General features: G+C 54.1%; 1 protein-coding gene across 1 annotated transcript in view; it reads right to left on the bottom strand.

The window, feature by feature from the left end:
• The window catches only part of DERA (deoxyribose-phosphate aldolase), a 55825-nt gene extending 32969 nt beyond the window's left edge, over nucleotides 1–22856 (bottom strand). Inside the window, exons 1-5 of the mRNA XM_073564620.1 lie at nucleotides 22684–22856; nucleotides 19763–19860; nucleotides 19543–19690; nucleotides 18018–18113; nucleotides 88–222 (exon numbers count right to left, since the gene is read on the bottom strand). Coding sequence (XP_073420721.1) covers nucleotides 88–222; nucleotides 18018–18113; nucleotides 19543–19690; nucleotides 19763–19860; nucleotides 22684–22714 — 508 coding nt within the window. The 5' untranslated portion in view covers nucleotides 22715–22856. The remainder of the gene's footprint in view (nucleotides 1–87; nucleotides 223–18017; nucleotides 18114–19542; nucleotides 19691–19762; nucleotides 19861–22683) is intronic.
• Between the last annotated feature and the right edge of the window lie 3196 nt (nucleotides 22857–26052).

Below are 26052 nucleotides of genomic sequence, written 5' to 3'. Positions count from 1 at the left end.
CGGAGGTGTTATCATAGGGACAAGGCAGCGGCTGAAGTGCACAGAGACCCCCAGACACATCTAGGCAAGAGCTGATGGAACAATCACCTTCCCAGCGTCCGCCCAGCACCAACGTCCTGTTTATTACTATGTCGATCTCTGCGGCTCCGTCGTCCACGGCGGTCCGGACCTCCGCCAGTCGCGTCTTCAGGGGCGTCTGCCCGGCCGGAAACCCGGTGGCCACTGCGGAGACAGAATTGTTCTACAAGTCACCACCGCCAGAAGCAGCAACACGGTGCAACCACCGCCAGAAGCAGCAACACGGTGCAACCACCGCCAGAAGCAGCAACACGGTGCAACCACCGCCAGAAGCAGCAACACGGTGCAACCACCGCCAGAAGCAGCAACACGGTGCAACCACCGCCAGAAGCAGCAACACGGTGCAACCACCGCCAGAAGCAGCAACACGGTGCAACCACCGCCAGAAGCAGCAACACGGTGCATCCACCGCCAGAAGCAGCAACACGGTGCAACCACGGCCAGAAGCAGCAACACGGTGCAACCACGGCCAGAAGCAGCAACACGGTGCAACCACCGCCGGAAGCAGCAACACGCCGCAACCACCGCCAGAAGCAGCAACACGGTGCAACCACCGCCGGAAGCAGCAGCACGGTGCAACCACCGCCAGAAGCAGCAACACGGTGCAACCACCGCCAGAAGCAGCAACACGGTGCAACCACTGCAAGAAGCAGCAACACGGTGCAACCACCGCCAGAAGCAGCAACACGGTGCAACCACTGCAAGAAGCAGCAACACGGTGCAACCACCGCCAGAAGCAGCAACACGGTGCAACCACCGTCGGAAGCAGCAGCACACCGCAACCACTGCCGGAAGCAGCAGCACGGTGCAACCACCGCCAGAAGCAGCAACACGGTGCAACCACGGCCAGAAGCAGCAACACGGTGCAACCACCGCCGGAAGCAGCAACACGGTGCAACCACGGCCAGAAGCAGCAACACGGTGCAACCACCGCCGGAAGCAGCAGCATGGTGCAACCACCGCCGGAAGCAGCAGCATGGTGCAACCACGGCCGGAAGCAGCAACATGCCGCAACCACGGCCGGAAGCAGCAACACGCCGCAACCACGGCGGGAAGCAGCAACACGCCGCAACCACGGCCAGAAGCAGCAACACGCCGCAACCACGGCCGGAAGCAGCAACAAGCCGCAACCACGGCCGGAAGCAGCAACACGCCGCAACCACGGCCAGAAGCAGCAACACGCCGCAACCACGGCCGGAAGCAGCAACACGCCGCAACCACGGCCGGAAGCTGCAACACGCCGCAACCACGGCCGGAAGCTGCAACACGCCGCAACCACGGCCGGAAGCTGCAACACGCCGCAACCACGGCCGGAAGCTGCAACACGCCGCAACCACGGCCGGAAGCAGCAACCACCACGGAAAATAATACCACCATAAAAAAAGCAACACAGACTCAGAGTATAATCCTAAAATAATTTAATAACGTTCAAAGAGTAAATACATGAAAAAACAGAGACTGCAATGCAAAAGAGACTGACTGATTAAAGTGCATAGTGCGACTACATTGTCCATACAGCCATATAAAGCAGCAAAAAAATAGCTGCAAGTAGAGAGCAGGAGTCCACCTTATGTCTGAAAGGGTTATATGAGCTATGACCTAACAGAGTGACTGAAGAAATCAGACCTGGGCTGTGGGGTCGGGAAGTCAAACCTCCAGCTCTGAACGCCTCAATTCCCACCACTCCGACTCCACGCCGACTCCCTCATACATGGCTCATGTTTAAGTGATACATTTCCTGTAGTAAACCGATAACATCAGGCTTTCAATCATTATTATGATACAATAACCAAGCCATTTAGATAGAACATACAATATATTTATTGGACTACAACTGTAGAATAAAAAACCTCTTGCATATTTACAATTTATTACACACTCTGCACTAAGTGGGGAAAAAACAGTCTTCACCAAAACCGTACTGAGTAACGTGTGCAGTGTATGAACGTGTTCTGAGAAATAGAATCGCCTCCATCAGATCCTCCTTCATAGGTGACCTCACATCTGACCTCATTATTCTAAGGCCAGAGAACAACCTCTCTACAGTAACTTGTGCTGGTGGTAAAGCAGTGACCACATGGCGACATCTCTAACAATGTCAGGGTGGGAAGGAATTGCCTCGTGCAGTCAGTATTGATGAACAATTGATCTCTTCTATGTCTTTAAGACCAAGTGAAACATTTTTCTGAAATCTGGTCAATCTGTTCTCTATGGGAGTGGAATCTTTTTCCTTGCGGCAACGCTTTGCCGGCTCCATGTCGTCCAAATACTTGTCGGAATCAAACTCCTCATCTGATGAGGCTGAAGAGACGGCCGCAGCAGCACTGGCAGGACCAGAGTCCTCTTGCTCTTGGCCGTCCTGTAGGCCACTCATCCTAACTGCTACCTCAGTCAGAGCTTCTTTTCCTTTAGTAAGCTGTTGATCATCCAGCAGTATACGATGACTCGGGTCCACATAAACAGCTGCCAGAAGAATTTTATTTTCTAATAGCAGTGTCTCTTCCATATCACTGAAGCAGCAATGCCATCTGCGATTAAACCTCCTCTTTGGGACAGGGAAAATAGCAAGTTCTTCCACACCTTTATAAAAATGCCAGGAGATAAATCCTCAGCTTGTAACTTTTTAGTCGTTGTAAATGGGTGATGAAGCAATTCCTTCAATTCAGCCACCTGTGTCCATTGACCTTCATGTAGTGTTACCTGAGGGTTCAGCATATCTACAAAGAAGGGTTTCAGCTCAATCATTAAATAGGTACTGCCCCACCGAGTGACTTAATCCACAATTGCCCCTTTTCCAGCACGTCTCTTCCAGATGGAATCAATTTTCAGGGTTCTGGCAGCAGTAGCCAATCTCCTCCTCACTTTGCTAATCAGAGTTCCAGCATGTCCCTCTTGCAGACTGTCTCTTATAGCCAGCTGCAGCGTGTGCACAACACAGCGCATGTGATGAATAGGAAAGTGGTGTGAAGCAGCTTCAACAAGATCATCTATTTCTACAGTATGATGTTGCTGTTCTTCTGTTGTAATATCTGTCTGTTCCTCCGTTATGGGAACAGGACTGTGGCCTTCCATCTCCAGCATACTGAATGTGAAACGTTCTTCTAGCTGCTGTTCACCTTCATTATTCTCACTCAGTGTAATTGCACTTATGTCTGAAGCATTATCAGTTACAATAGCAAGAACCTGTTCTCTTTTGTGACTCCATAATCTTGCAGAACTTTTTCCACTAAGGCCTGGAGAAACTGGCTGCTGTGATGAGCTTTAGTATCTTTTACTGCCAGCGTCTTGGTAACAATTTTTTATCACAAACATATCGAACGTTGATAGCAAAATAGTTCCCTCTGTGACGTGTGCAGGCGTCCATTGTAAGACAAAGCGTCTCTTGAGTCTTAATATCTTCTTCTATCACTAATTTTCTAATACTTTCTCTTTCCAGAGAAACACCAAGTTTACAGGTGTCACATACCCGCTTCTCAGCACGTGACTTTGGGTTGCGCCTTCAAGGGTTAATCTTTCTCCTCTCACTCCGTCCAGCATTCACCCTCTGTCCTATGCTGCAGTGGGAGCATAAATCACACCCAGACACAGACCACACACCCCGCTCATACACGCTGCCACCACTCACCGAACACACGGGCGATGAGTCCCGGAAGTACTACTACTGTCCGCCAATCACCAGGAGCGCACACTCTAAGGCTATGGATTCTTTACAGCATACAAGGGTCAGACTTATTTAAACTTTAATAGAAAAGGTGCAGTGCTTACAATAAAAGGATATAAAAATATGGAAATAAAAAGTGGCATAGAAATATGCAAAACAGTGATAAAATAAAAAGGATAAACTAACATTAATACCTACAATGTTTCCACCTGCAGTTATTCTGTTGCCGGAGGGAGGGGAAGAAAATCATGGCACACATCAGCACATCCCAGGCTGCCCCCACATGTGAACATCTTTCTTTGCGTAAAGGCCTCATTTATAGATTTGACATGGAGATCAGATTTCTAGACCAGCTTCTCATGTTAATATTCTAATTGCTGGTTTGTGACTGGACCATGGTGACTCTACCAGCAAATACCGTATATACTCGGGAGATTTTCAGCTCATTTTTTTGTGCTGAAAATGCCCCCTTGACTTATACATGAGTCATTGCGCAGAAACCAGCGGGGGAGGGGGAGTGGTGGCAGGAGCAGGTGGCTTGGACATCATACTCACCCTCCTGTGCAATCACTGAACGTCCCCTGCATCCTCCATTGTCCCAGGGCTGGCAGCTTCTTCCTGCATTGAGCGGTCACATGGTACCACTCATTAAGGGCATGAATACGGATGTTACTCCACTCCCATAGGCGTGGCATCCATATTCATGACCTTAATGAGCAGTACCATGTGACCGCTCAATGCAGGAAGAAGCTGCCAGCCCTGGGACAACGGAGGATGCAGGGGACGTTCGGCGACGGCACAGGAGGGTGAGGAGGATGGGGGAGCACGGAGCAGGACGGGGGGGAGCACGGAGCAGGACAAGGGGAGCACAGAGAAGATGGGGGGGCACAAAGCAGGATTGGGGAGCACAGAGGAGCATGGAGCAGGACGGAGAGAGCACGGAGCAGGACGGGGGGGGAGCACGGAGCAGGACAAGGGGAGCACGGAGAAGATGGGCGGCACAAAGCAGGATTGGGGAGCACGGAGAGAGCACGGAGCAGGACGGGGGGGGCACGGAGCAGGACAAGGGGAGTACGGAGAATGTGGGGGCACAAAGCAGGATTGGGGAGCACAGAGGAGCATGGAGCAGGACGGATGGAGTACGGAGCAGGATTGGGGAGCACAGAGCAGGACAAGGGGAGCACAGAGAAGATGGGGGGGCACAAAGCAGGATTGTGGAGCACAGAGGAGCATGGAGCAGGACGGGGGGAGCACGGAGCAGGATTGGGGAGCACAGAGCAGGACAAGGGGAGCACGGAGAAGATGGGGGGCACAAAGCAGGATTGAGGAGCACAGAGCAGGACAAGGGGAGCACGGAGAAGATGGGGGGCGCAAAGCAGGATTGAGGAGCACAGAGCAGGACAAGGGGAGCACGGAGAAGATGGGGGGCGCAAAGCAGGATTGAGGAGCACAGCGCAGGACAAGGGGAGCACGGAGAAGATGGGGGCACAAAGCAGGATTGGGGAGCACAGAGGAGCATGGAGCAGGACGGAGGGAGTACGGAGCAGGATGGGGGGGAGCACAGAGCAGGATTGGGGAGCACAGAGGAGCACGGAGCAGGACAAGGGGACCACAGAGAAGATGGGGGGGCACAAAGCAGGATTGTGGAGCACAGAGGAGCAGGATTGGGGAGCACGGAGCAGGACAAGGGGACCACGGAGAAGATGGGGGGCACAAAGCAGGATTGGGGAGCACAGAGGAGCACAGAGCAGGACAAGGGGAGCACGGAGAAGATGGGGGGCACAAAGCAGGATTGGGGAGCACAGAGGAGCATGGAGCAGGACGGAGGGAGTACGAAGCAGGACGGGGGGGAGCACGGAGCAGGATTGGGGAGCACAGAGAAGATGGGGGGTACAAAGCAGGATTGTGGAGAACAGAGGAGCATGGAGCAGGACGGGGGAGCACGGAGCAGGACGGGGGGAGCACGGAGCAGGACGGGGGGGAGCACAGAGGACTACAGAGCAGGGCAAGGGGAGCACGGAGAAGATGGGGGGCACAAAGCAGGATTGGAGAGCAGAGGAGCATGAAGCAGGATGGAGTACGGAGCAGGACGGGGGGAGCACAGAGCAGGATTGGGGAGCACAGAGGAGCACGGAGCAGGACAAGGGGACAACGGAGAAGATGGGGGCACAAAGCAGGATTGGGGGGCACAGAGGAGGACGGAGCAGGATGGGGGGAAGCACTGAGGAACATGGAGGATGGGACAGGACAGGGAGCTGAGCCATACTTAGAAGGATGGGACGGGGGAGCAGAGCCATGCATACTGGGAGGGGGATAGCAACACAGAGCAGGACAGGGATGGGGGACAATGTATACCCGACTTATACTCGAGCCAATAAGTTTACCCAGTTTTCCATGACAAAATTAGGGGCCTTGGCTTATACTCGGGTCGACTTATACACGAGTATATACGGTACATTATTTTTCTCTGAAAACTCTTTGTGTAACCTTTCTCATAGATAATGTCAAGCTACAATTGGCATCTCTCTTAGAAGAGTGAGAAGGTGTGAAATGTTTTCACTTTGTGTGTTCTCAGCAAGGACCCCTGGGGAGACTGCTTTGTTAAGGATAATATATGTTGGGAACTTTGTGAAGAGCTGCAGCCTCAAACAGATGTTAATTACTGCTGGTCATACATCTATATATACATATTTTACTAAAGCGGGCCATTTCCCATTGAGCTGTAAAAGCTGGTCGTGCAAATAATGATAATGGTACACCGTCCTTCACAACAAGCTCGATGAGCTGTCTTTTAAACACCTCTGCTGTCATTGTTACAGTAACTTTGTCACTTACAAAATATCTTGTCACTGATGTCTGAGACGCTCTTTCCTCCTCCTTTGCCTGGCGGGAAGTGCTGGGCTCTGGTTTCTTGGTGCTGCTGTGATCTTTTTCAATCACAGATATGTAAACTTCTGGGTGGCAGTGCTGTAAATGTCTTTTTAGATTGGAAGCTCTTGAAGGAGCACTTTTATCACTGCCTGAGTATGCAGCGACTTTGCCATCACAGCATTTGTTTTCATCTGGGTCACTTATACACTGACACACAAAATGTTTTTTCTCTTGAGTCACTGTGAAATGCTCAAATACAGCTGACATCATAAGATGCTTCTTAGACATTTTGTAATTATGTAAATTCGCTCTCAAAATAATTTTGTCTTGTAAAAAAAAATAAGGTATATTGAAATTCTTGCAAGAATAGGGAATCATGCACTGTATAGTTTATGATAGAAATAAAACAGTCTTTGCATAAATCAATAGGACAGACAATAAGTATAAAGTTTTTAAAACGTGTTGTTCGCTTTACTCTGAACTTTCAATGTCAGGCTTGTCTCAGGGTGCAGCTCACTAAATGCTTCACATCATATTTCTTCACAGTCTATAGAGAGGAGGGAGCATGTTTGTGCTGAATCATATTCCAGAACACTCAAATATATATGCCCTCATCGATACTGTTACTGTATTTCTGAATTTGAGATGTTAGAAAACAGTTTTTCCTGTTGTGAGTTCATTCTCTGGTTCACCAGTTGTGAGTTCTCCTTCCAGACTCCCTCTGGTGGTAACAGGAGGTAGAGAGGCTGGTTTGATCGGTGGAGATCTGCCACCTGAGAATGAGGATGACGATTGGATGTCAGGAGTCTCAGATTGGATTTAAGACAGCCGACGCCCTATTCAGTTGCTGGTGATTCCTTCTGGCTTGTCAGCTCTTGGTTTTCAGCTCTGTTCCAGTCATCTAAAGCTAAGTTTTTCTGCTAATGTTCACACTTGATTTTGTTTGGTCTATTCAGTTTTTTTGTGTGGTCAGCCAGCCCCGGCTGGGGGCTGTGCTGAATTTCCACTCTTATTTATCAGTATTTTGCCAATTGGCTTTTTGTCCCTTACTAGTTCGGTCTCTTTTTGCTCTGTCTCAGAATATTTCAGAGTGCTGATATAGTGGGAGAAGTCTAGTGACTTCAGGGTTAATTTTGCTATCAGAAGTGTTGGACATGATTTTTGTAGGGTTTTTTGCAGGTTGCAGACAGTGTCTTTCCTTTCCTTTCCTGTCTAGTTAGTTTGGGCCCCGTCATTTGCTCAGCCTATTTTCCTGCCTATTTTTCTATGTATAGTGTATATAAGTCATCAGAGCAGCTAATTTATACAAACAGGAGCTAAGAGGAAAAACAAACTAAAACATCAAGCATACAGAGACAAGATATACTGGACTATTGATTTATGCACATTTTATTGAAAGCTTAGGTATGCTTGAAGTACTTCAATGTGAAGTGAAAAAAGAAGAAATATGCAGCACTCACTGATATAGCTGAAAAACTGTGGGTCTTTATTTCACATAAATTGTGGACATGCAGGATGTTAGAGGAATGCTAGGGGAGGGAGGTCCGGCACCTCCCTCCCCCAGCATTCCTCTAACGTCCTGCATGTCCACACATCTATTGATGGAATTTATGTGAAATAAAGACGCAGTTTTTCAGCTATATCGGTGAGTGCTGCATATTTCTTCTTTTTTCGCTTCACATTGAAATATTCATGTTTTTTCATGCAAGCACCTCCATTTTTTGACTGAATTATATGCCGCAATACTTCAGATAAATAGCTCCGTCTGGTAATGTGGTGATTTGTGTGCCCTAGTATGCCGTTCATCTGTTTGCTCTTTGCTGGGATCATGCTTGAAGTACTTACCTTAATCATGCTTTCCTGTTAACTCCAGAAGTTCTGAGATGAATGTAGGCATTCCTTCCCTGTGTTTGTTATTTTTTCCCCTTATCTGTAGAGGAGAAGCTTCACTACTAATCATGAACCTAAACTGCAGCACAGATTCATCTCGGCTAAAAGTCTACACCTGAGATCTGGAACAGGACAAACATTTATAGGACATTTCATAACTTTCCCAAATTCCTAGGAGAAAAGCATTCCCCACAAACTGCATTGAGCTACTGTACCTAATTTATTATATATTTTAGGAGTCTGAGTCGGTCCATTTTATACCAACTCCACCAAAATGAGCACCGACTCCGACTCGACATCCCTGAATCAGACACAATAGTGGCCGCAGATAAGCTGTCCCAGATGAGGACAATCATATACATAAGAAGAAATGTCATAAATGAAAAACAAGTCAGAGACTAGAATGCAATAAGTACTTACAAAGATGTCAGTCTGTATGCTCCCGTCGCCCCAACGCACGTTTCATCAGAACTTCATCGCCTCCTGATCATTGTCTGTTTTAATGTATTTACTCTTGTTACACTGAACTTTAATAAAATTATTTTAGGATTATACTCTATGAGTCTCTGTTGCTCTGTTTATGGTGGTAATATTTTCAGTGGTGGTTGCTGCTTCCGGCAGTGGTGCTGCGTCCGGCGGTGTTTGTGGCATGTTTATGGTGGTAATATATTCTATTTTATGAGTTACGCTCAGCTTGTAAAAACTACGGCTGAAAGCAGCAACCACCGCCGGAAGCAGCAACCCACCACCGGATGCAGCAACATGCCATAAACACCGCCGTTAACAGCAACCACCGCTGAAAGCAGCTACACGCCGCAATCATCGCCAAAAGCAGCAACCACTGCCATAAGCAGCAACACGCCACAACCACTGCCATAAGCAGCAACACGCCACAACCACTGCCATAAGCAGCAACACGCCGCATACACAGTCAGAAGCAGCAACCACCGCCAGAAGCAGAAACACGCCGCAACCACCATCGGAAGAGGCAACCACCGCCGGAAGCAGAAACATGCCGCAACCACCGCCGGAAGCAGAAACATGCCGCAACCACTGCCATAAGCAGCAACACGCCACAACCACTGCCATAAGCAGCAACACGCCGCAGACACCGTCGGAAGCAGCAACCACCGCCAGAAGCAGAAACATGCCGCAACCACCGCTGGAAGCAGAAACACACCGCAAACATAGTTGGAAGCAGGAACACGCCACAACCACTGCCAGAAGCAGCAACACGCCACAACCACTGCCATAAGCAGCAACCACCACCGGAAGTAGAAACATGCCGCAACCACCGCCGGAAGCAGCAACCACCGCTGGAAACAGCAACACGCCACACACACCACAGGAAGCAGAAACAAACCGCAACCACCGCCGGAAGCAGCAACACGCGACAACCACAGACGGGAGCAGCAACTTCACGGGTTTACCGCAGCGTCTGATTTCTCCTACTCCTGTACTGGTTAGAAGCACTTCTTCATATTAAACGGTGCAAGTTTCATCCATCAATGTAGGGGGTACATTGCTCAGTTGAGAGGTCCAGGAAGCTTTCCTGCATTACGGTTCTCAGATGTGCACTGTTAGCCACTCCCCTGTGTCAGGTATTTAATTTGTTTATCCCACTTCTGACACCAATATGTAAGGAATTCGTGCGGAAGTTTTGCCCCCGGTTGTCAGGAATTTATATATTATACATGTGGTTGGGTGATATATAAATCCCCACAATTTAGGTTTACACTTTCAGTTCCGATTTGGAACTTGCAGCTCTCTGTCGCCCCCATTACCCTCAGGTCAGTCAGGGAACTGCACCTAGGATAAGTAGTCACCAGAAAGGCTGCCTGGTCCCGTCCTAGTTATTGGGCACTCTGCAGTGAGGGCGGTATGTAATCCAGTGAGGGCGGTATGTAATCACCAGTCTCAGGCATGAAATACACACATAAACCTCCTGTCACTGCCAGGGTTCCCCAATACCACCAGGGACGCTTCGCTGCCACCAGTTCCTCGTGTGATACTAGCTTATATCGGGTCAGGAACAGACTCACTAGGTAGCGCAATTTAGCGAGGAGGACGTGTCGGTTCGATCATAGAGCAAGGAGAACGAACTAGTAATTTTATAAGTTTACTCAAGAAAAGATAGGCAGTGGGTTTTTGTGTTATTAAACGAGGGGTAACAACAATTTTGACCATGTGTGTATATAATCTGGGTCCTCACTATATCTCATTGTCAGAGATATGCTGCATGGCTGGAGGTTGTTGTTGGTTATTGGAGAAGTTATTTGGTGGATTTATCTGAAACTGCTGCTAGGTTTTGAGTGTGTGATAATTCCCGTCTCCTACTGTGGTTTCCCTATCCTCCACTCCCCGGTGTTTTCTTCTGTTATATGTGTGAGTATATTTGTATGTTTGGTATTTTTCGTTTCCGCTGTTTGTATTACCTTGTTAGTCTGGTTGATGTATTATGTGTTGTGAACTCATTTTCTGGTCTGCCTCTGGTTTCTGGTGAGGGAGCTGGTTGTGCTGACAGAGGAGTTGTGAGTTCTCTTTCCGGGCTCCCTCTGCTGGTGGCAGGAGGTAATGACGCTGATCTAATTAACAGAGACCTGCCAACTGATAATGAGGATTGGACATCTGGAGTCTCAGACTGGATTTAAGGCAGCCGACTCCCTATTCCCATGCTGGTGATTTTTTCCTGCCTCCTGAGGTCTTAGTTTCCAGTTCAGTTCCTGCCTTCTCAAGCTAAGTGTTCTCTGCTAATGTTCACATTTGATTTGGTTTGGTCTATTCAGTTTTTTGTGTGGTCAGCCAGCACTGGCTGGGGCCGTGCTGAATTTCCACTCTTATGTCATTGTATGTGCCAATTTGCTTTTTGTCCCTTATTAGATTGGCCTCTTTTTGCTCTGTTCTCAGAATATGCCAGAGTGCTGATATAGTGGGAGAAGTCTAGTGACTTCAGGGTATTTTTTGCTATCTTAAGTGTTGGACATTTTTGCAGGGTTTTTTGGCGTGATTGCAGACAGTGTCTTTCCTTTCCTGTCCTTTCTAGTTAGTTTGGGCCCCATCGTTTGCTCAGCCTATTTTCCTACCTGTGTTTGTGCTTTCATCTTGTCTCACCGTCAATACATGTGTGTGGGCTGTCTATTCCTTTGGGGTCTGCTCTGGGGCAGTTTAGATTTCCCCTTTTCTTACTTTAGGCTTATTTAGTCCGCCGGCTGTGTCAAGGCGTCTAGGATCATCGTAGGCACGCTCCACGGCTACTGCTAGTTGTGTGGTAAGATCAGGGGTCTGCAATCCACTTAGTTACCAACCTCTCTGGTTTTCTGTGACTTAGCTTGGTCTTGTTTTCCTCCTCGGTGACCCATTCATAACAATTATGGTACACTACTGCTCCCCCTCTTCTGTGGGTGGGGGAAGGGTATAGACTGAGGGCGGATTCTGGAGGTAAGGAACGTGGCCCCGGCGTCTACACCATCAGAAGTAATCCGGAGAACAGGTGAGTTAGGGCACCCATAGTGTTAGGGACAGGGAAGAAACCCCTGGTCCTGGGACACCTGACAACAGAGTCGTAACAGCAACACACCGCAACCTCGCCACTACCAGCAACAACGCGCCATAACTGCCAGAAGTAGTAACACAAAGCTACTGTCAGGAACACCGCACTACACTCGCTGACTGAGCCAGTGCGCGTGTCCTGAGTACAAAAACCGTGCTCAAAGATACCTGTGGAGCAGGGCAGCATCAGTGACAATGCATGCTTCAAACTATCAGGACCTGAAGCATGTGACTGCTGGGGGCGTGGCCTAAGCTCCACAGAGCTAGGAGCTGCAGGGAAACTCCTAGAAAGGTAACTACGGGAAAAGTTACGAAGGGTCATAGACAGGGGCGGAAACCAGATCAAGCCTGGGTCAATGCACAAGATAGCAGGACAGTACCAAAGGGTTAGACAGAGCGGATAGTCAGGACGTAGCAATAGATCAGAAAACCAGAACGGGCAATAGACGGTACAATAGGGGCAAACGGTAGAGGAGTAACAATAGCCAAGCCAGGAGGTCAGAACCGGAGAAGACAATAGTACCCAAAATGTGAGACGGAGTTCAGAGTGAGGGGACAGGCCAGGTCATACACTGGAATCAAACAAGCAATGCAGAACACACGCACACCAGAGGGGGTCGGTCAGACACACAGCCAGAATAACAGTATAGCTGACAGAATGCTAGTCTAGAGTGAGTATAAATACCCCTCCCAGATCCAAAGAGAGGCTGGCAAAAGTTAACCCTGTGAGAACAGGACATTAACCATGTCCTAACCATGACAGTACCCCCCTCTTAATGGGGGGCCACTGGACCCCCAGGTTTCTCAGGGTATGTGGCATGAAAAGCCCGCACCAGTCGATCAGCGTGCACTAAACTGGCCGGAACCCACGACCGATCCTCAACGGAATATCCCTTCCAATGGATAAGGTACTGAAGTCTCCGGCGCACCCACCGCGAATCAATGATGTGCCCCACCTCGTACTACAATTGACCCTCTACCAACACTGGTGGAGCCACAGATGAGGGATCTTCTCTAACTGTCCCCACAGGTTTTAATAGAGACCTGTGGAAGACGTTAGAGATTTTGAAGGAGGTGGGCAACTGTAATCTGTATGCCACCGGGTTGATCACCTCTACGATCTTGTATGGGCCAATAAATTTGGGGCCCAACTTCATAGAGGGTATTTTAAGTTTGATGTTACGGGTGGACAACCAGACTTTTTCCCCCACTGTCAACGCAGGAACCAACCCCCTCCTCCTGTCTGCAAAATGTTTGTACCTCTTCTGGGCTTTGGAGATGTTCCCCTGCACCTCCCTCCAGAGGGTTTTTAACTGTTGTACCATCCCCTCGGCACCAGGGCAATGCGAATCCATACGGGAAAATTCCCCAAACTGCTGAACAAACCCATAATTGACCTGAAAGGGAGACTTTCCGGTAGACTGATTAATCCGACAGTTGAATGCAAATTCTGCCATGGGTAATACCTCACACCAGTCTGGAGGAGGCCAGGCATCTCAGAATCTGCTCCAATGACTGGTTGGTGCATTCAGTTTGTCCGTTGGATTCCGGGTGATAGGCAGAGGAGAATGACGTGACCCCCAACTTCATACAAAACGCTCTCCAAAACCTGGCCACAAATTGCACACCCCTGTCCGACACCACGTTCACGGGCACTCCATGCAGCCGAACAATGTGCTGTATAAACAAGCGGGCCAAGGTTTCAGCAGATGGTAACGCAGGTAATGGCACAAAGTGGGCTTGCTTAGAAAATCTATCAACCACTACCCATACCACTGAGTTGCCCTTGGAAGGTGGAAGGTTAGTGATAAAGTCCATGGACAGGTGTGTCCACGGTTTATCCGGAATTGGCAAAGGCACCAATTCTCCGGCCGGACCGGAGAGCTTTTAGAGCGAGTGCACACCCCTCAAGTATTTACAAACCTTTTTATATCAGTACCCATAGAGGACCACCAAAAACCACTAGCTACTGCCCCCGGGTAGCTGCAATACCAGGGTGTGCACTTAACATAGAGTCATGAAATTCTTGAAGGAGTGTGGGACGGAATTGTTCGGGTACAAACAATTTGCCTGGGGGTTTATTCCTGGGAGCTTGTGCTTCCAGAATCTCTCTCTGTAACTCCGAGGAGATTTCGGCTACAACCACTCCCGGTTGAAGAATGGAGGAAGGAGGTTCTGGAGGGGACACAGAATCAAAACTTCAGGATCAGGCATCTGCCTTTACATTTTTAGACCCTGGTCGGAACGTGATGGTAAAATGAAATCGAGAAAAAAAAAGTGTCCACCGAGCCTGTCTGGGGGTCAATCTCTTAGCAGACTCGATATAGGCCAGGTTTTTATGATCAGTGATGACCGTAATGGTATGAGCGTCCCCCTCCAAAAAATGCCTCCATTCTTCAAAGGCCAATTTAACCGCTAACAATTCCCTGTTACCGACATCATAGTTTCTCTCGGCCGAAGAGAACTTCTTAGAGAAAAAGGCACAGGGTTTGAGGTTAGTCAGGGTAGAGGGGCCCTGTGACAATACTGCCCCCACCCCCACAGCGTCGACCTCGACGATAAAAGGTCTCGACGAATCGGGTTGTACCAACACAGGGGCTGTGGTAAAACACTTCTTTAATGTAAGGAATGAATTTTTTGCGGCCACGGACCAATTTTTTACATCTGCCCCTTTAAGAGTGAGGTCCGTCAAGGGTTTTACCACCTGCGAGAACCCCTTAATGAACTTCCTATAATAATTAGCGAAGCCCAGAAATCGCTGCAACCCCTTCAGGTCATGAGGCTGCACCCAATCTGTAATGGCCTGAACCTTCCCTGGATCCATGCGGAATCCCTCCCCGGATACAATTACACCCAGAAAAGACAGTTCTTGCATAAAAAATGAGCACTTCTCCAGCTTAGCATACAAATGGTTCTTCCGGAGTCTCATAAGAACCGTACGCAGATGATGCAAGTGTGACTGACTGTCCTCAGAGTAAATCAAGATGTCATCCAGGTAAATGACTACGTAACGTCCAATCAAGTCAGAAAAAAACACATTAAAAAATTCTGAAAAACCGCAGGAGCATTAGTGAGGCTGAAGGGCATAACCAGGTTTTCAAACAGCCCCTCAGTTGTGAGGAACGCTGTTTTCCATTCGTCCCCCTCCAGGATCCTTATAAGGTTATAAGCCCCTCGTAGATCGAGCTTAGAAAACCATTTGGCCCCCGTGAGTTGATTGCATAGATCAGGAATCAACGGGAGAGGGTACGTGTTCTTAACAGTAATTTTGTTCAGTTCTCAAAAGTCGAGGCACGGTCGCAACCCACCATCTTTTTTCTTTACAAAGAAAAACCCCGCTGCCACGGGTGAGACCGAGGGCCGAATATTCCCCTTGCGAAGGCTTTTTTAAATGTTCTCTTTCATAGCTTGGCGCTCAGGCCCGGACAAATTAAACAAACAAGCCTGGGTAATTTGGCTCCAGGTACTAAATCGATAGCACAATCATATGGTCTATGTGGTGGGAGCGCCTCAGCCTCGCTTTCGGAAAACACATCTTTAAAGTCTCTCAGGTACTCCGGAATACCCTCCAGACCGACAGATGCCACAGATACAGATTTTATTGGATTGACCAAAGGAACCGGGTCACCACACAGACCATTATCATTACATCCCCATTGGATGATCTCCCCCTTCACCCAATCAATAAGAGGATTGTGGCGTTGCAACCAGGGCATTCCCAATACCAGTCCTATAGGCAGATTATTCATAATGAAACAACTTAAATTTTCCACATCAGTGGAACCCATTTTCATAGAAAAAACTTCAGACATAAAACAAATTTCATCCCGGGTGAGAGGGGATGAATCCACAGCCACAATTCTAACAGGGTCTTTTAACCTGACTGTCCCTATCTTATTAAGAGTCACAACTTGGGCATCAATCAGATTAATGGAGGAACCACAGTCGACAAAGGCGGTAGTCATAACAGGACCGCCAGCAAGTTCCAATTCAACCTGGAGCACCATTTTTATACGTGAGAATAAATGTACCTGGGAGTCTGGACAACCTCCTCGATTGTTGCCCAGACTCAGTCGTTTCTCTGATGGTTTCTCTGAAGGGCAGGAGGGGCAATTTCTTTTCCAATGTCCAGAGGCTCCACAGTAAAAGCATAGTAGGTTGTCTCTACAGTGCCTTCTCTCTTTCTCCTTAACCGAGACTGACCCAACCTCCATGGGCTCAGATACAGGTGCAGTGTCACACAATTTGGGGTACAAGGGAGACTCTTGTTGCATCATTCCTCTAGCACGGAGTCTCCGGTCCATACGGACCGCCTGCATCATGGCGTCCTCCAGGGTATCAGGAGGCGGATGTAATGCCAGAGCGTCCTGCAGATGGTCAGACAGTCCCCTGCGAAACAACCCCTCAGGGCGGCGTCGTTCCAGGATACTTCGGCGGTCCAACGTCTAAACTCTGAGCAGAACCATTCAGCAGAGTGCCTCCCCTGTGTCACACTCAACACCATATCCTCAGCCAGACGCACTCTATCAGGCTCGTCATAGATGTGCCCCAGAGCCTCAAAGAACAAGTTCACTGACATACGTTCAGGAGCAGAGGAAGACAGTGAGAAAGCCCATGCTTGCGGAGCCTTCCGAAGTAGGGAAATAATGACCCCCACCCTCTGGAACTCATCCCCGGAGGAGCAGGGCATCAGAGAAAAAAAAAAGCTTGCATCCTTCTCTGAAAGACCTGAACTCCCTTTTATCCCCTGAGAAAGGGTCGGGCAATTTGACCGGAGAATCGGGGGACGCCAATGACACATCTCTACCCCCAGAACTAGGAGCCCCTGCAGCGACAGCCCCCTGCACAGTATCCACCAACTGTTGCTGGGTATGGGCCATCGTGCGCTGTTCCACATTAAGTCTGTGGAACATTTGGGTCAGGTGCTTGACCTGATCAGCCAAAGCTTGTATGGGATCCGTGAGGATAACACACTTTTTTTCCTTCAGAGGAAAAAAAAAAAAAAAGAACTGAAACGATCAGCTATAATGTTAGGAACACCGCACTGCACTTGATCACTGAGCCAGTGCGCGTCTCCTGAGTACAAAAACAGTGCTCAAAGATACCTGTGAAGTGGACAGCAGCGGTGACGATGCGTGCTTCAGAGTACCAGGACCTGAAGCACGTGACTGCTGGGGGCGTGGCCTAAGCTTCACAGAGCTAGGAGCTGCAGGGAAACTCCTAGAAAGGTAACTACGGGACAAGTTACCAAGGGGCATAGGCAGAGACAGAAACCAGATCAAGCCGAGGTCAAAGCACGAGATAGCAATACAGTACCAAAGGGTTAGACAGAATGGATAGTCAGGGCGTAGCAATAGGTCAGAAAACCAGAACGGGCAATAGACATACCGGCAAACGGTAATGGAGTAACAATAGCCAAGCCAGGAGGTCAGAACCGGATAAGACAGTAGTACCAAAGCGAGAGACGGAGTTCAGAGTGAGGGGACAGGCCGGGTCATACACGGGAATCAAACAAGCAATGCAGAATACACGCACACCAGGGGGGTCAGACACACCAGCCAGAATAACAGTATAGTTGACAGGGAATGCTAGTCTGGAGTGAGTATAAATACCCCTCCCAGATCCACAGAGAGGGCGGAAAAAGTTAACCCTGTGAGAACAGGACATTAACCATGTCCTATCCATGACAGCTACCACTGCTGATAGGAGCAACGCGCCACAACCACAGCCGAAAGCAACAACCACCACCAAAAGGAGGACAGGAGAAACACGCTGCAACAGCGGATGGCATAAGACGCAGAAAGGTGCCACAACTAACGCTGGCAGCAACACACACCACAACCACTGTTGGCAGCAATGCGCCACAACCATCACTGCCAGCAGCAGAAACATGTGCAACCGCCACAAGCAACAATGCGCCACAGCCATCCCAGCAGCAGCAGCTCTTCTCTGCACCTGCACCACTTACCTGAGGCCACCGGTATGTGACAACCAGCGTCCTTCAGAGCTTTCACAGAGTCCGTCACCCTCGCAGGATAGACACACACGGCCCCGGTCACAATATCTGCAAGAGACAGCACAGGTCAGACCCCAGGGGATCTCTGCAGAGGATATGGCGGACCCCTGGGGAGGAAGCAGAGGCTGGGGGGGGAAATCTCTGGAGAGGACATGGCGGACCCTGGGGCAAGGAAGCAGAGGCTGGGGGGAAATCTCCGGAGAGGACATGGTGGACCACGGGGGATCTCTGCAGAGGACATGGCGGACCCCTGGGGAGGAAGCAGAGGCTGGGGGGAAATCTCTGGAGAGGACATGGCGGACCCCGGGGGGAGGAAGCAGAGGCTGGGGGGAAATCTCCGGAGAGGACATGGTGGACCCCGGGGGAAGGAAGCAGAGGCTGGGGGAAAATCTCCAGAGAGGACATGGTGGAACCCAGAAGAGGAAGCAGTGGCTGGGGGGGATCTCCAGGGAGGACATGGCGGACCCCTGGGGAGGAAGCAGAGGCCGGGGGGATCTCCGGAGAGAACATGGCAGACCCTGGGGGAGGAAGCCAGGGAGGGGATCTCCAGAGAGGACATGGAGGAACCCTGGGGAGGAAGCAGAGGCTGGGGGGGGAATCTCTGGAGAGGACATGGCGGACCCCGGGGGGAGGAAGCAGAGACTGGGGGGAAACTTCCAGAGAGGACGTGATGGACCCCAGAAGAGGAAGCAGTGGCTGGGGGGGATCTCCAGAGAGGACATGGTGGACCCCAGAAGAGGAAGCCGTGGCTGGGGGGGATCTCCAGAGAGGACATGGCAGACCCCTGGGGAGGAAGCAGAGGCCAGGGGGATCTCCGGAGAGAACATGGCAGACCCTGGGGGTGGAAGCCAGGGAGGGGATCTCCAGAGAGGACATGGTGGAACCCTGGGGAGGAAGCAGAGGCCGGGGGGATCTCCGGAGAGAACATGGTAGACCCCTGGGGAGGAAGCAGAGGCTGGGGGGGGAATCTCCGGAGAGGACACGGTGGACCCCAGAGGGAGGAAGCAGAGGCTGGGGGGAAATCTCCAGAGAGGACATGGTGGACCCCTGGGGAGGAAGCAGTGGCTGGGGGGGATCTCCAGAGAGGACATGGCGGACCCCTGGGGAGGAAGCAGAGGCCGGAGGGATCTCCGGAGAGAACATGGCAGATCCTGGGGGAGGAAGCAGGAGCCGGGGGATCTCCAGAGAAGACATGGCGGACCCAGGGGGAGGAAGCAGAAGCCGGGGGATCTCCAGGGAGGACATGGTGGTGGGGGGGGGGATCTCCAGGGTGGTCATGGCGGACCCCTGGGGAGGAAGCAGAGGCCGGGGGTCCCAGCTTCTCCTCCGGTGTATTTCTGTTACAGCACTGTGAGGAAACCTACAACGTGGGTTATAGATATCCCCCCGTTCTGAGTACACAGCTCCGCTGCAGAGTGAATCTAGCCAGAATCCCCTCTAGCCCCACAAAGGACGATGGGTGTTGTGGTGCCTGTACCTGAGTTGTCCATCTTGATGCTGCGCAGAAGGTCGTCTCGGATCGGATGCTTGGCCTTGTAGCAGAGGCGGTGGACATTAACCGCGGTGTCGTCTCCGGAGAGCGTGGTCAGATCCATGCAGGTCACAGCTCTCAGCAGCCAGGCCGCCTGCACAGGACAGCGGCAAAGGGTTAATAAGCGCCGCCGCACCCCCCCAGTCCAGTTGAGACCCCTCCTTACCTGCCAGTCCTTCTTCACCGTCCTACGGCTTTGTATCTGCTCTGCTCGTCTCAGGACGGACGGCTGATTGACTGCGACTCGGGAAACCCACCCGAGATCTGGAAATGAGGGGAAGTCAGATGTGAGAAGCCCCCTAATGAAACCAAACTGGCCCCCCCGCTGCCACCGACAAAGAAGCCGGCCCCCCGCTGCCACCGACAAAGAAGCCGGCCCCCCCGCTGCCGCCGACAAAGAAGCCGGCCCCCCCGCTGCCGCCGACAAAGAAGCCGGCCCCCCCGCTGCCACCGACAAAGCCGACCCCCCCGGCTGACACAGACAAAGGAGCCGGCCCACCCGCTGCCACCGACAAAGAAGCCGGCCCCCCCCCCGCTGCCACCGACAAAGAAGCCGGCCCCCTCGCTGCCACCGACAAAGAAGCCGGCCCCCCCGCTGCCACCGACAAAGAAGCCGGCCCCCCCGCTGCCACTGACAAAGAAACCGGCCCCCCGCTGCCACCGACAAAGAAGCCGGCCCCCCCGCTGCCACCGACAAAGAAGCCGGCCCCCCCGCTGCCACCGACAAAGAAGCCGGCCCCCCCGCTGCCACCGACAAAGAAGCCGCCCCCCCCGCTGCCACCGACAAAGAAGCCGGCCCCCACCGACAAAGAAACTACCCCCCCCCCATTGCCGACAAAGAAACCAGCCCCCCGCTGCCACCAACAAAGAAGCCGGCTCCCCACTGCCATCGACAAAGAAACCGGCCCCCCGCTGCCATCGACAAAGAAACCGGCCCCCCCGCTGCCACCGACAAAGAAGCCGGCCCCCCGCTGCCACCGACACCCCCTCTCTCCCCCTCCCCCTCTCTCCCCCTCCCCCTCTCTCCCCCTCCCCCTCCCTTCTCCTCCCCCCCTCTCCCCCCCCCCTCCTCCCCTCTCTCCCCCCCTCCTCCCCTCTCTCCCCCCCCTCCTCCCCTCTCTCCCCCCCCTCCTCCCCTCTCTCCCCCCCTCTCTCTCCCCCCTCCTCCCCTCTCTCCCCCCCCCTCCTCCCCTCTCTCCCCCCCCCCTCCTCCCCTCTCTCCCCCCCTCTCTCTCCCCCTCTCTCTCCCCCCCTCCTCCCCCTCTCTCTCCCCCCCTCCTCCCCCCCTCCTCCCCCTCTCTCTCCCCCCCTCCTCCCCCCCTCTCTCTCCCCCCCTCTCTCTCCCCCTCCTCCTCCCCTCTCTCTCCCCCTCCTCCTCCCCTCTCTCTCCCCCTCCTCTCTCCCCCTCCTCCTCCTCTCTCCCCTCCCCCTCCTCTCTCCCCCTCCTCCTCCTCCTCTCTCCCCCTCCTCCTCCTCCTCCTCCCCCTCCTCCTCTCTCCCCCTCCTCCTCCTCCCCCTCCTCCTCTCTCCCCCTCCTCCTCACTCCCCCTCTCTCCCCCTCCTCCTCCCTCTCTCTCCTCCTCCCTCTCTCTCCCCCTCCCTCTCTCTCTCCCCCTCCTCTCTCTCTCCCCCTCCTCTCTCCCCCTCCTCCTCCTCTCTCTCCCCCTCCTCCCCTCTCTCCCCCCCCCTCCCCTCTCCCCCCCCTCCCCTCTCCCCCTCCTCCTCTCCTCTCTCCTCCTCCTCTCTCCTCCTCCTCTCTCCTCCTCCTCTCTCCCCCTCCTCCTCCTCCCCCCCTCTCTCCCCCTCCTCCTCCCCTCTCTCCCCCCCCTCCCCTCTCCCCCCCCCCTCTCTCCCCCCCCTCCCCCCCTCTCTCTCCCCCCCTCCCCCCCCCCTCTCTCTCCCCCTCCCCCCCCCTCTCTCTCCCCCTCCCCCCCCCTCTCTCTCCCCCTCCTCCTCTCTCTCCCTCCTCCCCTCTCCCCCTCCTCCCCTCTCCTCCTCCTCTCTCCCCCTCCCCCTCCTCCCCCCCTCTCTCCCCCTCCCCCTCCTCCCCCCCTCTCTCCCCCTCCTCCTCCTCTCTCCCCCTCCCCCTCCTCCCCCCCTCTCTCCCCCTCCCCCCCCCCTCTCTCCCCCTCCCCCTCCTCCCCCCCTCTCTCCCCCTCCCCCTCCTCCCCCCCTCTCTCCCCCTCCTCCTCCTCCCCCCCTCTCTCTCCTCCTCCTCCCCCCCTCTCTCTCCTCCTCCTCCTCTCTCCCCCTCCTCTCTCCCCCTCCTCTCTCCTCCTCCTCTCTCCCCCCCTCTCTCCCCCCCTCCTCCTCTCTCCCCCTCCTCTCTCCCCCTCCTCTCTCCTCCTCCTCCTCCTCCTCCCCCCCTCTCTCTCCTCCTCCTCCTCTCTCCCCCTCCTCTCTCCTCCCCCTCTCTCCCCCCCTCCTCCTCTCTCCCCCTCCTCTCTCCTCCTCCTCTCTCCCCCTCCTCCTCTCTCCCCCTCCTCTCTCCTCCTCCTCTCTCCCCCCCTCTCTCCCCCCCCCTCCTCTCTCCCCCCCTCTCTCCCCCCCTCCTCCTCTCTCCCCCCCCTCCTCTCTCCTCCTCCTCTCTCCCCCTCCTCCTCCTCCCCCCCTCTCTCTCCTCCTCCTCTCTCCTCCTCCTCCTCTCTCCCCCTCTCTCCCCCTCCTCTCTCCTCCCCCTCTCTCCCCCCCTCTCTCCCCCCCTCCTCCTCCTCCTCTCTCCCCCTCCTCCTCTCTCCCCCTCCTCTCTCCTCCTCCTCTCTCCCCCCCTCTCTCCCCCTCCTCCCCCCCTCTCTCTCCTCCTCCTCCTCTCTCCCCCTCCTCCTCTCTCCCCCTCCTCCTCCTCCCCCCCTCTCTCTCCTCCTCCTCCTCTCTCCCCCTCCTCTCTCCTCCTCCTCTCTCCCCCTCCTCCTCCTCCCCCCCTCTCTCTCCTCCTCCTCCTCTCTCCCCCTCCTCCTCTCTCCCCCTCCTCCTCCTCCCCCCCTCTCTCTCCTCCTCCTCCTCCTCCTCTCTCCCCCTCTCTCCTCCTCCTCCTCTCTCCCCCTCCTCTCTCCCTCTCCTCTCCCCCTCCTCCTCTCCTCCTCTCACCTAGCTCGCTCCCCTGGTTCCTGGATGACATGTTGTTGCTGCAGTTGTCGCTGTTGCTCCTCGCTCTAAGTTCACACAGTCAGAAGCCACTTCCGGCACAGGGCTCCGCCCACTGTGATCATGTGACCACACGCCCCTTCCAACAGGTCACATGACCCAGCAGACGCCGGAACTTACAGTAATCACAGCTTGTTACAGCCACCCCCGTCCTCCCCTCTTCCCCCCTCCTCCCCCCCGTCCTCCTCCCCCCCCCCCGTCCTCCCCTCTTCCCCCCTCCTCCCCCCCGTCCTCCTCCCCCCCCCCGTCCTCCTCCTCCCCCGTCCTCCTCCCCTCTTCCCCCGTCCTCCTCCCCCATCCTCCTCCCCCATCCTCCTCCCCTCCTCCCCCGTCCTCCTCTCCTCCCCCCCCTTCCTCTGTGCTCATCTCTGCACCGTGATGATGGTTCCTCTCTCTTCCCCCGTCCTCCTCCCCCGTCCTCCTCTCTTCCTCCCCCGTCCTCCTCTCTTCCTCCCCCGTCCTCCTCTCTTCCCCCCCCGTCCTCCTCTCTTCCCCCCCGTCCTCCTCCCCCATCCTCCTCCCCTCTTCCCCCGTCCTCCTCCCCCGTCCTCCTCCCCGTCCTCCTCTCCTCCCCCCCTTCCTCTGTGCTCATCTCTGCACCGTGATGATGGTTCCTCTCTCTTCCCCCGTCCTCCTCCCCCGTCCTCCTCTCCTCCCCCGTCCTCCTCTCCTCCTCCCCTCCTCCCCCGTCCTCTCCTCCCCCGTCCTCTCTTCCTCCCCCGTCCTCCTCTCTTCCTCCCCTCCTCCCCCGTCCTCTCCTCCCCCGTCCTCTCTTCCTCCCCCGTCCTCCTCTCCTCCTCCCCTCCTCCCCCGTCCTCTCCTCCCCCGTCCTCTCTTCCTCCCCCGTCCTCCTCTCTTCCTCCCCCGTCCTCCTCTCCCCCCCCTCTTCCTCTGTGCTCATCTCTGCACCATGACGATGGGTCCACGCTCCTCCCCCGTCCTCTCTTCCTCCCCCGTCCTCCTCTCTTCCTCCCCCGTCCTCCTCTCTTCCCCCCGTCCTCCTCTCTCCCCCCCGTCGTCCTCTCTCCCCCCCGTCGTCCTCTCTTCCCCCCCGTCGTCCTCTCTTCCCCCCGTCGTCCTCTCTTCCCCCCCGTCGTCCTCTCTCCCCCCGTCGTCCTCTCTCCCCCCCGTCGTCCTCTCTCCCCCCCGTCGTCCTCTCTCCCCCCCGTCGTCCTCTCTCCCCCCCGTCGTCCTCTCTCCCCCCCGTCGTCCTCTCTTCCCCCCCGTCGTCCTCTCTTCCCCCCCGTCCTCCTCTTCCCCCCCCGTCGTCCTCTCTTCCCCCCGTCCTCCTCTTCCCCCCCTCCTCCTCTTCCCCCCCCGTCCTCCTCTTCCCCCCCCCGTCCTCCTCTTCCCCCCCGTCCTCCTCTCCTCCTCCCCCGTCCTCCTCCCCCGTCCTCCTCCCCTCTTCCCCGTCCTCCTCCTCCTCTCCTCCTCCCCCCCGTCCTCCTCCCCTCTTCCCCCGTCCTCCTCCTCCTCTCCTCCTCCTCTCCTCCTCCCTCCGTCCTCCCGTCCTCTTCCCCCGTCCTCCTCCTCTCCTCCCCCGTCCTCCCCTCTTCCCCCCTCCTCCCCTGTCCCCCCCTCTCTTCCCCGTCCCCCCCCTCTCTTCCCCCGTCCCCCCCTCTCTTCCCCCGTCGTCCTCTCTCCCCCCCGTCGTCCTCTCTTCCCCCCCGTCCTCCTCTTCCCCCCCCTCCTCCTCTTCCCCCCCCGTCCTCCTCTTCCCCCCCCGTCCTCCTCTCCCCTCCCGTCCTCCTCTCCTCCTCCCCCGTCCTCCTCCCCTCTTCCCCGTCCTCCTCCTCCTCCTCTCCTCCTCCCCCCCGTCCTCCTCCCCTCTTCCCCCGTCCTCCTCCTCTCCTCCTCCCCCCTTCCTCCGTCCTCCCGTCCTCCTCCCCTCTTCCCCCGTCCTCCTCCTCTCCTCCCCCGTCCTCCCCTGTCCCCCCCTCTCTTCCCCCGTCCCCCCTCTCTTCACCCGTCCCCCCTCTCTTCCCCCGTCCCCCCCCTCTCTTCCCCCGTCCCCCCCTCTCTTCCCCCGTCCCCCCCCTCTCTTCCCCCGTCCCCCCCCTCTCTTCCCCCGTCCTCCTCTCCCCCCCCCCTTCCCCCGTCCTCCTCTCCCCCCCCCGTCCTCCTCTCCCCCCCCCCCCTTCCTCTGTGCTCATCTCTGCACCGTGATGATGGGTCCACGCTCTTCCGGTGCAGACGTATGGCTTCTCTTCGTGATGGAAGCACCTTATTGCGGTTGCCCCACCATGTGTGCTTGTCGTACGAGTTTCCGATACCCGATGTGCAGGGAGCCCCAGATCCCACCTCCCACATGTCTCTGAATGGAATCTTTATTCATTGCATGGTGGAATGTGTTGAGAACACTGAACTGTAACAATGATCCATGTCAATCAGAATGACTATCCCATGGGGGTCTCTGGATTTGGAATGATACTCAAAATCAAGATGGAAAATCAAATTACAGGCTGATCCAACTTCAGTGGAAATGCCTCAAGATGATATGATGCCCAGTACTGTGTGTGGCTGCCCTAAAACACGTGGCCATGGTCCTGATGAGGAGGCAGATGTTCTCAGGAATCTTGTCCCAGACCTGGATTAAAGCATCAGTCAACTGTGCTGCAACATGGCGTTGGTAGACGGAACGAGCCATGATGTCCCAGATGTGTTCGATTGGATTCAGGTCTGGAGAATGGTCGGGACAGTCCATAGCTTCAATGCCTTCATCATGGAGGAACTGCTGACACACTCCACCCACATGAGGCCTGGCATTGTCCGCCATTAGGAGGACCCCAGGGCCGACCGCACCAGCATATGGTCTCACAAGGGGTCTGAGGATCTCATCCCTGTACCTAATGGCAGTCATGGTGGGAGATGGTGTGTGGGGATCATTGTATTTGTATTAATATTTTACTGATTTTCATGGTGTTCTCTTGTAGGATGAGTTGTTTGTTAATTGATGAATGGCTGTTGTTGCCATCTGAGAAGAGTATATGGACTGTCTCATCCTCTGTCTGCTGGATTGTTGGACTCTCATCTCCCAGGGCTTTTCTCCTGTTACTGAACTGCATTCGGCTTCTGGACTATCTTCTCCTTTGTGGGGTGGATTGTATATGGACCTTTCGTATTTTTGCCTAAATAAAGGTCTTGGGATTGTTCACACTTCCCTCGCTCTGTTGCTGTGTAGTATCGGAGAAGGACCCAGTGACAACTGGTGGCAGCAGTGGGATCAACAGAGAGTAACCCAATGGAGAACCACCCACAGAGTGAGTACAGAAATTGGACTGTATGCTGTTTACAGGAGAGAGCCAGAGACCT

Source organism: Dendrobates tinctorius, unplaced genomic scaffold, assembly GCF_039654945.1.
Source record: "Dendrobates tinctorius isolate UK_male_01 unplaced genomic scaffold, ASM3965494v1 ptg000464l, whole genome shotgun sequence".
Classification (NCBI taxonomy): Eukaryota; Metazoa; Chordata; class Amphibia; order Anura; family Dendrobatidae; genus Dendrobates; species Dendrobates tinctorius.
This window is presented reverse-complemented; position numbering and strand designations above follow the sequence as displayed.